At 40.6% G+C, this 14,419-nt stretch overlaps 1 protein-coding gene across 5 annotated transcripts in view; it reads left to right on the forward strand.

Moving 5' to 3' along the window:
- LOC112217308 (microtubule-associated protein 1B) overlaps positions 1–14,419 on the forward strand; it is a 92,750-nt gene that overhangs the window by 51,591 nt on the left and 26,740 nt on the right. For all 5 annotated transcript variants that reach the window (XM_042326158.1, XM_042326085.1, XM_042326211.1 and 2 more), the window contains exons 3-4: positions 13,627–13,709; positions 14,232–14,369. In XM_042326158.1, coding sequence (XP_042182092.1) covers positions 13,627–13,709; positions 14,232–14,369 — 221 coding nt within the window. The remainder of the gene's footprint in view (positions 1–13,626; positions 13,710–14,231; positions 14,370–14,419) is intronic.

Consider the following 14,419-nt stretch of genomic DNA (forward strand, 5'->3'; position numbering starts at 1 on the left):
TGAGTACGTAACCATCATAACCACCACGTCAATACCGGAAATCCATTGTCCAAAAATAATCCTGCCTACATATTTTACATATGTCTTCGCGCTCAACATTCACTTAAAGAGACATATCTACGGCGTTGCTGTTTTAAAATAAACTGGTTGCAACCAACCCGTAACCCCAAACTGTCTACTAGCAGTTCTGAAATCCACCCTAAACTGAGAGTAAATTCCCAGGCCCTCTTCCTCTCCATGTAGAGTGCCTGAAAGGCCTCCAGGCAAGCAAGCAGTGGTTTACTCGATAGCCACACCAATTTTACACCAAATTAGTTTTCTGAGTAACTTTTCTTGAGGGGAATTGCTATCTCTGTCAGATTTCCTGAACTCTGAAAGATTTGGAAGGACTCAGTGTCCAGAAATAAGATTTGTGAGATGGGAAAGAATGGAGAATGTTCTTTCTCTCTCTCTCTCTCTCTCTCTCTCTGGGTTCTCTCAACTCGAGCGATGGGATCACTTGTCATTGTGTTGAAGGTCACTATGACAGTTATTTTTCATAATACCTGTCTCCTGGTTGTCCATTTGACCCCGTGACCCTGTCTTGGGTTGTCATGAAGATGGATGACATGTCACTGTGCATCAACTCATTGGGGACCTGAAACCTGACACCTCTGGCCTTTTGCGATGCTGAGCATAACAAGAATATTTGACAAGTGACGACAAGCTTGTTTTTTGTTGTTGTCATACAGTGAAAAAAATCCAATATCCAGAGTACTCCAATATGTTACTGACTGTGTGGGCTGTAGATTAGCTGTGGTTACACAAGCACAACAGTGTGGATGCAATTAGTATTCATTACCAACTTGTTATCGTTTGCATCCTGCGGCCTCATGCAATTGACTTCCCTAAATCTGAATTATTTAATAAGAGAAGTCAAAACAAGGATCTATGGATTACATTTTTTTTTTTAATTACTGTTCTGTCTCCCCTCGCAGCTTCTTACGTAATCAGTCAATCAAGCTCCTTATAGTAGCCTACATAGAGAGAGAATGGAATAAGGGGAAAATTTAGACATGATTTTATATGAAATATAGTAAAATGGGAGGGAAAGAGATGGTTTGATCAGGAGAGTTGGAGGTGAGATATTTATTGGAAGTGTGTCTATGACCTTTGACCCACACAGGGTCTCTATATGCCCCCTGTGTCAAATCAAATCAAATGTTATTGGTCACAAACACATGGTTAGCAGATGTTAATGCGAGTGTAGCGAAATGTTCCGACCGTGCAGTAATATCTAACAAGAAATCTAACAATTTCACAACAACTACCTTATTTCACAACAACTATGTAAAGGAATGAATAAGAATATGTACATATAAATATATGGATGAGCGATGGCCGAACAGCATAGACAAGATGCAGTAGATGGTATAGAGTACAGTATATACATATGAGATGAGTATAGTAGTGTAGGTAAACATTATATAAAGTGGCATTGTTTAAAGTGACTAGTGATACATTTATTACATCCAATTTTTAATTATTAAAGTGGCCAGAGATTTGAGTCAGTGTGTTGGCAGCAGCCACTCAATGTTAGTGGTGGCTGTTTAACAGTCTGATGGCCTTGAGATAGAAGCTGTTTTTCAGTCTCTCGGTCCCAGCTTTGATGCACCTGTACTGACCTCGCCTTCTGGACGATAGTGGGGTGAACAGGCAGTGGCTCGGGTGGTTGTTGTCTTTGATGGCAGTAGTGATGTCATGGTTGGCACAGTGTGGGTACAGTGTGAGCATCCCAGGTCTCTAGGAGACGATTGCCACAGCGCCAATCCCCTACTGTTGCCCTTTTCTGTCTGTCTGTCCTGGTCTGGTCTGGTCTGGTCTGGTCTGGTCTGGTCTGGTCTGGTCTGGTCTGGTCTGGTCTGGTCTGTCTGTCTGTCTGTCTGTCTGTTGTATATTATTATAGCACATCCTTCCTCACTGGTCAGAGAAGATTGGCATGTGAGAGCAGTATGATGCCAGCCCAGCCTATATATCCAACTGTTAGCTTCCTGGGGTTTATTCTGTCTGATCTGAGCAGTAAGGTATGGAGCCTTGCATGCCGACTAAACCGGGCTTGCGCCATCGCAAGCGTGTTGATATTGTCCATCCACACCAGGCGTGATCAGGACACGGAGTTTGAAATATCAAAACGAACTCTGAACCAACTATATTAATTTGAGGACAGGTCGAAACACATGAAACATTCATGGACATTTAATTTGTCCTGGGATATAAACATTGGGTTATTATTTTACCTGAAATAATGCACAAGGTCATTTTTTTCAGGATTTTTGTAGAATTTGTGTGTCCTCTACTCCGACAATGAATCCACAGATAAAAGGGGAAACCTAGTTAGTTTCTAGTAATCTCTCCTCCTTCAGTCTTCTTCTTCTTTGGACTTAATATGGCAGTTGGCAACCAACTTTAAGGAGCATTACCATCACTAACTGGACTGGAGTGTGGACCTCAGTTCATCTTTCAATCATCTATGTGGGTGTAAGCTCGTGAAAACCAATGAGGAGATGGGAGAGGCGGGACTTGCAGTGTGTCACGCGTCAAAAATATAACCAAGTTCTATTTTAGCGCCTGGCTATGCAGACGCTCGTTGACCCGCGTGAGAAGTTTGGATGAAATGATTGAATAACATGTACAGTACCAGTCAGAAGATTTGACACACCTACTCATTCAAGGGCTTTTCTGTATTTTTACTATTTTCTACATTGTAGAATAATAGTGAAGACATCAAAACTATGAAATAACACGTATGGGGTGGCAGGTAGCCTAGTGGTTAGAGCGTTGGACTTGTAAACAACAGGTTGCAAGATCAAATCCCTGAGCTGACAAGGTAAAAATCTGTCGTTCTGCCCCTGAACAAGGCGGTTAACCCACTGTTCATAACTGACTTGCCTTGTTAAATAAAATATGGAATCATGTAGTAAGCATTTCAAAAAAGTGTTAAACAAATCAAAATATATTTTCTGTTTGAGATTCTTCAAAGTAGCCACCCTTTGCCTTGATGACAGCTTTGCACACTCTTGGTATTCTCTCAACCAGCTTCACCTGGAATGAAAACAGTACAAATAAAGAAAAACCCTTGAAATGAGTAGGTGTGCCTAAAACTTTGACTGGTACTGAATGCGTACATTGATTTTGCAACGCTCGTGCATTAGAAACACACATTTTCGTTAGTCCATTTGTGTGCCTTCATGAACACTCCTGGACTCAATGGCCACGCCCAGAATCCAGTTGAGGGTCTGAGATTGGGACAGATTGGGACAGCTTGGAACTCAAAAGCCCAGCTGTGATTAACGTAGAGAGGGTTTCACTGGCTTAGCGGCACAAACATCCAGCACTGCCAAATCACAGGACTAGGATTACGGCCAGGAACTAGGACATACACTTCCTGTTCGGCTTTAAGGTGCAAGTTGGTGAGCCAATCGACACCCAAGAAATAGTTGGCTGGTGTTAGGATCGGGCTTGTTTAGGAGAAACAGTGGGTGGCTGTCTGCGCCTTACTCTCAGTCCCTGATAGACTCTGTCACAGGTGCCTTAGCAAGGTCATAGGAGAAAAGAGACCCGCATATTGTCTGAGGGTTTGGAAATAAATCCGTAACCAATGCAAAAATATATCTTATTTATTTTTAGGACAAGATGTCCTGAAAGTTAAAAGCCAAAGGTGCTAAAGTGAAGTTGAGGAGAGTGCAACATTACCTACAATACCTACATTACCTATAGTAACATATGTACTATAGAGATGTGTTGTGTGGAACTGACATGTTTCTCAATCATGTTGAGTAAATATATGGGTCAGCTTTATGCAATAGATTTATATTGATTGTGGACCTCTATGTAGTTCAATGTGATTGCTTTTATTAAATATGTTTATTGTAATATATCCAGGGCTGTTTTTTATTGTAATATATACAGGGTTGTTTTGTAAAAGAGATGTTTAATCTCAATGTGACTCCCTGTTTAAATAAAGATTTTTTTTTAAATAGTCTGTCTATATGGTCTTTCCACTGAATAAGCCCATAAAGGGTGTATAGAGACATTTGAGGTGGCCATTTAGGCAGGGATCTACACTGATATTTTTTTACAAGGTGCACATGTGGGGGTAAATTTGAAGAAAATGTAGGAGCACACAAAGAAATTTAGGAGCACAATTAAAAATATTTGAGGCAATAAAGCTAGAATCCTTAAATTTTTCTAGGTGCACTGGTGTTCCTAAATAGAAATTCCAGATGTTTAGGCTCATATGCAAGTAAAATGGCCGCCCTCTAGAGCCCTGTTAGCTCTGTGCAGATATGACACATCAGTGGTTCAGCATCTGATGAGGAGCCTACATGAAAGTGGACTTTCACTTGAAATGTTATACTTTGTGTTCTGTGAAGGTTGCGCAATGAGCTTTTCTGCTATTGTCTGGTCTCGCCGACTCCTTTTTAAAATTTTCCAGTTCACTTCTTTTTCCAATAAGTTATAGTGAAGATAATGGCCCTTTGTCCTCAGAAGAGAATTAAGTCACATTAGCAAAATTAGATTTTGGCGCTAACCTTGTTTTGATGTGCCTCTTTACTTGACTTGTGTTTACTGCGATTGGGCGTCTTTCCATAAGATGACCCAGCAGGCATCAGGTCAAAAAATTGCCTTCTGTTGACCTGTTGGGTGCCGGTGTTCCGTAGAGAAAAAAAGCCCACATTGTCACCTCGACGAGTTAAGAGTGACTGCAGTAAACATGAGATGACATCGTTAGGTCACCGTTGTCAGACGTAGCCCTCGGAGCATTATCTAAACGCTTAGCGTCATAGGGCTGCCATGATGGCCTCATACTTGTTGTGTACTGTTGAAGGTGTCTTAGCAAGCCAATCAGTCTCTCATCCATAGCTTACTCACACTACTGAGCCGAACCAAGCCCAAGCCCAGCTATAATTGGCACAGTAGTGTGAAAAGGGTACCAGAGAGTTTATTCATATGTAGGTTTATGGAGAGAAGAGTTTATGAATATATATTTTGTGTGTTTGGATAGAGGATCTTAGTCAAAACACAGGCTACTACATGAGACTGTATCTGTATCTAACGCCCTTGATAAGAGTTGTCTGCAGGTACCCTCTCTAACCATTATGTAGTTCTGGGGGATCTGCAGGTACCCTCTCTAACCATTATGTAGTTCTGGGGGATCTGCAGGTACCCTCTCTAACCATTATGTAGTTCTGGGGGATCTGCAGGTACCCTATCTAACCATTATGTAGTTATGGAAAAATGCAAAACTGACCCAAAATCAACTGTGTCCTACTCCGTACCTCCCATTCTGATAACTCTCTGCGACATGTTTTGTCAGTATGAGAAGCACGACGGATGCCAAGCATCTAACATTGATTCAACATCGTCTCAGTTCTAGCTCAACTCCAGCTGGTATAGCTGGCTACAGTGAGACAGAGTTAGATGCTGCCTCTGAAGACCAAAAGCAAGACAATTTTAGATGCCTTCTTTTTTTAAATTCCTTGAACATCCTCTCAGTCCCTGATTATTGCTAAATGTGGAGCAGGCTATGTGGAGCAGGCTATGTGGAGCAGTGCAGCATCTGAGCCGTGGTTGAGCTGTTTTTCAAACAGAGTGCTCTCATTTCCAGAGTTCAGATAGAGGTATTTATATCAAGCAGGTCAGCTGAGGTAAAGGAGGACCGAGGAGAGTAACAGTGAGTTCTGTCTGGAAAAACAACCTTCTGTCCTCTGGGTGTTGGAGTGCTGTATGGAGAGTCGAGTCTGAAGCTAATCGTTTAGGTTCCTCCTGATTGAGGTTCTTAAGTCAACCGCTGACCAAGCCGGACGTGATCCAACGTCAACAGTGTTGCTTTAGTTCGTTTACCTCAGGACATTGAGATTTGTCAGTATCTGCTCTTGTTTCGCTGGCTTCTCATTCAAGTTCTTCTGAATGTGGGTGTCTGGGTGGTTCGGGTCTTTGTGGATTGTGTGGGAGAGTTCATATGAGATTTTATTATGTGTATCGTCAAGAAGTTAGTACCACCCTTGTACAGAGAAGTGAGGACACAAAGCTAATGCTATGGTAATGTCCCTCCTCTGTGATCTTCTTTGATCTTGAGGAAACAAGTCTATTGCTGAATGTGTGATGGAGGCTGCTTTCAGATGTTAACAACTGCTGAATACTGTTTTTTTGTACATGTCAGGAAATGACGCAGACGTGAGAGGTAATAGAAAATCCTTTGCTGAAATTAGAGCAGTCTGAGGATATTGAGCAGGAAACTCAACCACCAAATGCATTTGTTCAGTCTTTAGCCTCTTTTTTTAAGATTGGAGTTTTCGACATGCCTTTTGGCGGGATGTCAGTTACCTTGAAGTGGGATACTTTCGCTGTTTCTGGGATGCGAGTTAAAGGAAAAGCCAGTGAGATGAATAGAGGAGGGAAACTTGGCTGAACATCCTGCTCTTCAAAAGGACTGTTTAAACAAAATGGCAAAGCTGGGAAACACAGCTGTCTGACGTGTACTCGTGATTTAGTTTTACGTGTTTATATTACTAAATATGACTTAATCATGGTGGACTTAGATGGACAAACCTACATCAATAATTGAGTGTAATCTACCTTTATACTCTCCATTACTTGTTTGGGGTTGTTTAGATGGTAGATCAGCTTTAATATTGCAGATAGATTGTATCTTCCATCACTGTAATTGTCTGCATCACTTCCAATCCCCCATATATGTATATGTGTGTATGTATACATGCATGCATGCATACATACATACATACATACATACATACATACATACATACATACATACATACAGTGGGGCAAAAAAGTATTTAGTCAGCCACCAATTGTGCAAGTTCTCCCACTTAAAAAGATGAGAGAGGCCTGTAATTTTCATCATAGGTACACTTCAACTATGACAGACAAAATGAGAAAAAAAATCCAGAAAATCACATTGTAGGATTTGCCGACAAAGGGTATATAACAAATATTGAGATAAACTGCCGGGCGCAGTGCGCTCTAACCAAGGTTGCTAGGTGCACGGTGTTTCCTCCGACACATTGGTGCGGCTGGCATCCGGGTTGGATGGCGCTGTGTTAAGAAGCAGTGCGGCTTGGTTGGGTTGTGTATTGGAGAACGCATGACTTTCAACCGTCGTCTCTCCCTAGCCCGTACGGGAGTTGTAGCGATGAGACAAGATAGTAGCTACTAAAAACAATTGGATACCACGAAATTGGGGAGAGATTTTTTTTTCTCATTTTGTCTGTCATAGTTGAAGATTACAGGCCTCTCTCATCTTACAGGCCTCTCTCATCTTTTTAAGTGGGAGAACTTGCACAATTGGTGGCTGACTAAATACTTTTTTGCCCCACTGTACATACATACATACAGTTGAAGTCGGAAGTTTACATACATCTTAGCCAAATACATTTAAACTCAGTTTTTCACAATTCCTGACATTTAATCCTAGTAAAAATTCCCTGCCTTAGGTCAGTTAGGATCACCACTTTATTTTAAGAATGTGAAATGTCAGAATAATAGTAGAGTGATTTATTTCAGCTTTTATTTCTTTCATCACATTCCCAGTGGGTCAGAAGTTTACACTCAATTAGTATTTGGTAGCATTGCCTTTAAATTGTTTAACTTGGGTTAAACGTTTCGGGTAGCCTTCCACAAGCTTCCCACAATAAGTTGGGTAAATTTTGTCCCATTCCTCCTGACAGAGCTGGTGTAACCAAGTCAGGTTTGTAGGCCTCCTTGCTCGCACATGTTTTTTCAGTTCTGCCCACACATTTTCTATAGGATTGAGATAAGGGCTTTGTGATAGCCACTCCAATACCTTGACTTTGTTGTCCTTAAGCCATTTTGCCACAACTTTGGAGGTATGCTTGGGGTCGTTGTCTATTTGTAAGAACCATTTGCGACCAAGCTTTAACTTCTCTTGTCTGAGATGCTGCTTTAATATATCCACAATTTTCCTCTCTCATGATGCCATCTATTTTGTGAAGTGCACCAGTCCCTCCTGCAGCAAAGCACCCCCACAACATGATGCTGCCACCTCCGTGCTTCACGATTTGGATGGTGTTCTTCGGCTTGCAAGCCTCCCCCTTTTTCCTCCAAACATAACAATGGTCATTATGGCCAAACAGTTCTATTTTTGTTTCATAAGACCAGAAGACATTTCTCCAAAAAGTACGATCTTTGTCCCCATGTGCAGTTGCAAACCGTAGTCTGTTTTTTTTATGGCGGATTGGGAGCAGTGGCGTCTTTCTTGCTGAGTTGCTTTTCAGGTTATGTCGATATAGGACTCGTTTTTACTGTCGATATAGATACTTTTGTACCTGTTTTCTCCAGCATCTTCACAAGGTCCTTTGCTGTTGTTCTGGGATTGATTTGCACTTTTCGCACCAAAGTATGTTCATCTCTAGGAGACAGAACGCGTCTCCTTCCTGGGCGGTATGACGGCTGCGTGGTCCCATGGTGTTTATACTTGTGTACTATTGTTTGTGCAGATGAACATGGTACCTTCAGGCGTTTGGAAATTGCACCCAAGTATGAGCCAGACTTGTGGAGGTCTACAATGTTTTTTCTGAGGTCTTGGTTGACTTCTTTTGATTTTCCCATGATGTCAAGCAAAGAGGCACTGAGTTTGAAGGTAGGCCTTGAAATACATCCACAGGTACACCTCCAATTGACTCAAATGGTGTCAGAAGTATCAGTATCAGAAGCTTCTAAAGCCACAACATAATTTTCTGGAATTTTCCAAGCTGTTTAATTAAAGGCACAGCCAACTAAGTGTATATAAACTTCTGGCCCACTGGAATTGTGATACATTGAGTTATAAGTGAAAAAATCTGTCTGTAAACAATTGTTGGAAAAATGACTTGTCATGCACAAAGTAGATGTCCTAACCGACTTGCCAAATCTATAGTTTGTTAACAGGAAATTTGTGGAGTGGTTGAAAAACGAGTTTTAATGACTCCAACCTAAGTGTATGTAAACTATTGACTTCAACTGTATAACTGGATCTATTTTTGCTGCAACACAGAGTGCTGAGGATTGAATCTAGCCTTAAGTCTCTAACCTAAGGTATTATTCACCCGTCTACCTACTGCGCAGTGTAGACTATTCTAGAACGCCGTCACTAACTTTTCTCTTAAAGCTACTTGCTGCAAACTCATTTCAGTGAGGATCGGATTACTGGAGTTTTCCTATTATAAATCTGAGTGTGGATTTGCAGGCATGTCTTTGGGGCGGATTTACTTCAGAAAATGTGGGGGTGGAATTGAGCTTCTCGGTTCATTAGCATGAGCTAGTTTCTCAGAGATTACCACAAATTCTAGTTCCACTTTAACCCTTTAGATACCAATATTTAGCCATTAGATACAAATTCTGATATGCTTCAATTCCCCATACCCATTTTAGAGTTGGTGAGACACAGGGCCACACAAATATTACCTTAACTAGAGCACTTCGAGTTGGTGACAGGTAAGGGATGTGCACATGATACCACAGCACTGAACTGGAATGGGATACCCATTTACAGCCAGTAGGGATGCTCATTACTTTACTCTTTAGTCTTAACAACATCAGGGAGTCATTAGGCTGGTCCCAGATCTGTTTGTGCTGTAAAGCTCCTGCGGTTATGGTGATGCATAACAATGATCCTAGGAGATAATGATCATTGGGAGATACACAACGAAAACAGATCTGGGACCAGCCTAATGACTTCTACTGCTGTTGTTGTTGCTTCTCTCGTCCCTGTCAGACTGACCAGCCCCTGACTGACACCGACTCTTTGTTCATCGAGTATCACACTGTACCAGTCTGCAGTGTCAGAGAGGGGGGGGGGTCATCCTACAGGGACAAGCAGCTGATCGTCATCTCCCCAGGTCTGATATCATGTCTTTTGCTCACGTATTCTACTACTAGGCTCATGTTTTGAATATCCCCCAACGTCCCTATTGTATTATGTCATATTCTGTACTCCCTCACTGCTCTGGAAGATATCGCAACAAAGTGGTGTAGAATCATGCGGTGATCATCCGTCCTAGGCTGCTCTTCCAGTAGGCTCTGATGAACAAGGCTTCTCTCTTGGTAGCTCACTGAGCATCTATAGTTGGCCTATGGCAGTACAACTTACAGTAGCTGTCCCTCTCGGTGTGCCTGGTCCCAGATCTGTTTACGTTGTCTAACCAGCTTTTTACGATAATTGTCATGACAGAACAAACAGATCAGGGACCAGACTAACAGTTTTTTGCTGCTTTCTGCAGCTAATAGCAGCACTCGGTCAGTTCTGTAGCAGTGGCCAGGTCACCTGAAGCCCCAGGTCCAGTCTCCTTTACTCTCTTACAGACTAATGCTGCTTTGCGTCTCACTGAAGAAGAAAAAAAACACAAGAGGCCAAGTCAGGGTAATGATGAGAGATTTGGTCCATTTCCATGGCAACGGCAACCAAGTGAGCCGTGTCCTGTGGTCGGAGTGCTTTTGTTCCGAAATGTCTCTGACTTGTTACCACGACATCCAGAAATGTTCATATTCCTTTTTTTTTCCTTTTATGCCTGTGCTGGTCGGTTCCACTTTACAAGTTCTATTAGCTTTCAGTAGTAATTGTATCCTCTGCTACTACTAATAAGACTGTCTGTTCATCAGTGGTGTAATGATATAGCCAGCATTTAAGAGTAACAAAGCTTACTTTATCATTGACAACGAAAGCTCATTATCACCTCCACCATTCAGAAGAAGTTTCACTTGGTTTTGTATCAGCCAATGATTCTGTTCCTCCTGGGTCAACTGAGCGACTCCAACCAATCACAGTATTGCCATGACGATCACTTAATTTACACGTCTATTTTTATTCATTTGTTTACATGAAAATGCATAATACCTGTGACGTGGGGGGGTAGCTATTCAAATGCAAACTTTATAGTTTGGAAATGGATCCAAAGTGTCCATTCTGATTTTGAATCTACAGTATACATTCTGATTTTGAATACATTCTGATTTTGAATCTACAGTATACATTCTGATTTTGAATCTACAGTATACATTCTGATTTTGAATCAGTATACATTCTGATTTTGAATCTACAGTATACATTCTGATTTTGAATCTACATTCTGATTTTGAATCTACAGTATACATTCTGATTTTGAATCTACAGTATACATTCTGATTTTGAATCTACAGTATACATTCTGATTTTGAATCTACAGTATACATTCTGATTTTGAATCTACAGTATACATTCTGATTTTGAATCTACAGTATACATTCTGATTTTGAATCTACAGTATACATTCTGATTTTGAATCTACAGTATACATTCTGATTTTGAATCTACAGTATACATTCTGATTTTGAATCAAAAGTATACATTCTGATTTTGAATCAAAAGTATACATTCTGATTTAGAATCTAAAGTATACATTCTGATTTAGAATCTAAAGTATACATTCTGATTTTCAATCTAAAGTATACATTCTGATTTTCAATCTAAAGTATACATTCTGATTTTCAATCTAAAGTATACATTCTGATTTTCAATCTACAGTATACATTCTGATTTAGAATCTAAAGTATACATTCTGATTTTGAATCTAAAGTATACATTCTGATTTAGAATCTAAAGTATACATTCTGATTTTCAATCTACAGTATACATTCTGATTTTCAATCTAAAGTATACATTCTGATTTTGAATCTACAGTATACATTCTGATTTTGAATCTACAGTATACATTCTGATTTTGAATCTACAGTATACATTCTGATTTTGAATCTACAGTATACATTCTGATTTTGAATCTACAGTATACATTCTGATTTTGAATCTACAGTATACATTCTGATTTTCAATCTACAGTATACATTCTGATTTTGATTCTAAAGTATCAGGTTGTCCTTCTCATCACCCAGGCCACCGTTTCATCCCTTAATATAGGGATCTGTTCAATACGTAGTGTTGGTTAAGGGCTTGTAAGTAAGCATTTCAATGTAAGGTCTACACCTGTTGTAGTAAGCATTTCAATGTAAGGTCTACACCTGTTGTAGTAAGCATTTCAATGTAAGGTCTACACCTGTTGTAGTAAGCATTTCAATGTAAGGTCTACACCTGTTGTAGTAAGCATTTCAATGTAAGGTCTACACCTGTTGTAGTAAGCATTTCAATGTAAGGTCTACACCTGTTGTAGTAAGCATTTCAATGTAAGGTCTACGCCTGTTGTAGTAAGCATTTCAATGTAAGGTCTACACCTGTTGTAGTAAGCATTTCAATGTAAGGTCTACACCTGTTGTAGTAAGCATTTCAATGTAAGGTCTACACCTGTTGTAGTAAGCATTTCAATGTAAGGTCTACACCTGTTGTAGTAAGCATTTCAATGTAAGGTCTACACCTGTTGTAGTAAGCATTTCAATTTAAGGTCTACACCTGTTGTAGTAAGCATTTCAATGTAAGGTCTACACCTGTTGTAGTAAGCATTTCAATTTAAGGTCTACACCTGTTGTATTCAGCTCATGTGACAAATAACATTTGATTTGAACATCCGATTTATTGCACAATTGACAATTAAAGGCAACTTTCCTGCGGTCGCGGAGACTGCATACGCGGTAAACGCTGCATAGGTCGGCTCAATCGGAAAATTCCTTTTACATTTTAACTTGGATCTTCCGCTGTACGGCCTGAATCCAGGCCTTAATCTTTTACCCTGACTCACCTCAGTCGATAATCCAGTAATCACTACTTTGCAGGTGGCCCGGCGACATGAAGCCGACTCTCTGCAGAGGTCTTTCACAGCAAACGGATGACAGTGCAGATACCAAAATGGCAGCAGCACGGGAAAACTCAGGGGATGTATAGGAATCCCTATTAGAGTCTGCATTGGTCCTTAAACAAAAGGCAATGAAGTGCTTATCGTCACACTTTTGAACTTTAATGAGTAGAAATGATGACAGGGATGTTCAGCATCATCTGTACTGAGTAGCCTCGTATGATTTATCATATTTGCCCTCTCTCTCTCTTTATGTCAGTGACTTCATACCTAAGTGTCTGTGATATTAACCAATAACCTGAAAACCATATGCTCGCAGCCCTTGTGATGGTGATTGTCAAATGTTCTTAAATATTCAGCCAATGTTGATATGTTATAAAGCCATGCAATTCTAGCTTAGGTATTGTCCAATTCTCAATTCCCTTGCATGACAATACCAATAGCTGTTCTCAACTTTGTTCTGTTCTAAGAAGCTCTGATTTCAAGCCACAGCCAGTAGACATTTGGTGACCCATTTCCTTTTCCAACTTTTGTTCTTGCCTTGACGCACTGTCTCTATAAGCGTCTGGCCCACATACTGTACAGGCACCATGCAGTACTAAATCTCCCAGACTCAAAGACTGGATGCTCTCCAGCAGGATGTCTTTGGGGCAGACTCTTAAATTGTTTTTGGGGCAGACTGCTCAGACTCTGCCAAGATTCTCAGTAGCCTCTTAAGTTGTTGACCTGTGCCAATGTTGCTTATGTCTAGAAGGATTTGAAAGGGAACCCTTTTTAAAGCAAGTACATGAACGATATTGACAAAACACGTCCTCTCTCCTCATGTTGTTCGATGTTGTCTCCCCTGTAGGACAACGGACTCTCCACCACAAAAGTGATGTCCTAGAGACTGTGGTGTTAGTCAACCCATCCGAGGATACGGTTGCTTTAGAGGTGCGTTTTCAACATTTAAAAAAAACATTTAGGAAAATCTAGTCTTGTATTTAGACCTATCAATCATTACATGCAAAACATTTTTTACATTAATTGTCATGATGATTTAGAATCTCATACATTAAAAAAATAAAAACATCCTGAAAGAAAACCATTTTCTCTCACTGTGATTTAAGTGGCGTACCATAACGGCTTAACAAAGTTGAAAAACATTTGATTAAATTCAGAGCTTAACCAAGTGTTTCCCAACTCTGGCCCTCCAGTACCCCCAACAGCACACATTCTTTTGTTGTAGCCCCTGACAAGCACACCGGATTCAACTGTCAACTAATCATCAAGCCCTCAATGAGTTGAATCAGGTAGAGTTTGTCTGGTGCTACAATAAAAATGTGTGCTGTTGGGGATACTGGAGGACCAGAGCTGGGAACCACTGGCCCTAACCAATATAAAAATATAAAAGTCATATTACCTTTACCCTGTGCTGTGTCCTATAATTATCCTCTGTCTTGTTCTCTGGCCCAGATCCAGTCTCTTGTCACAGACTCAGCAGGACATAAGCTCTTGGTCCTGAGTGGGCAGAACTCAGACCACGGTGACCTGCTTCTCCAAAGTGGGGTTTTCACCTATCAGAGCTTCTCACAAGTCTTTGCTGATCCTGGGGTAAGCTATTACTGTTCAGAACAGTCTATTCCTATTCAGAACAGCCTTTT

This window comes from Oncorhynchus tshawytscha, linkage group LG01 (genome assembly GCF_018296145.1).
Source record: "Oncorhynchus tshawytscha isolate Ot180627B linkage group LG01, Otsh_v2.0, whole genome shotgun sequence".
In the NCBI taxonomy this organism is placed as follows: domain Eukaryota; kingdom Metazoa; phylum Chordata; class Actinopteri; order Salmoniformes; family Salmonidae; genus Oncorhynchus; species Oncorhynchus tshawytscha.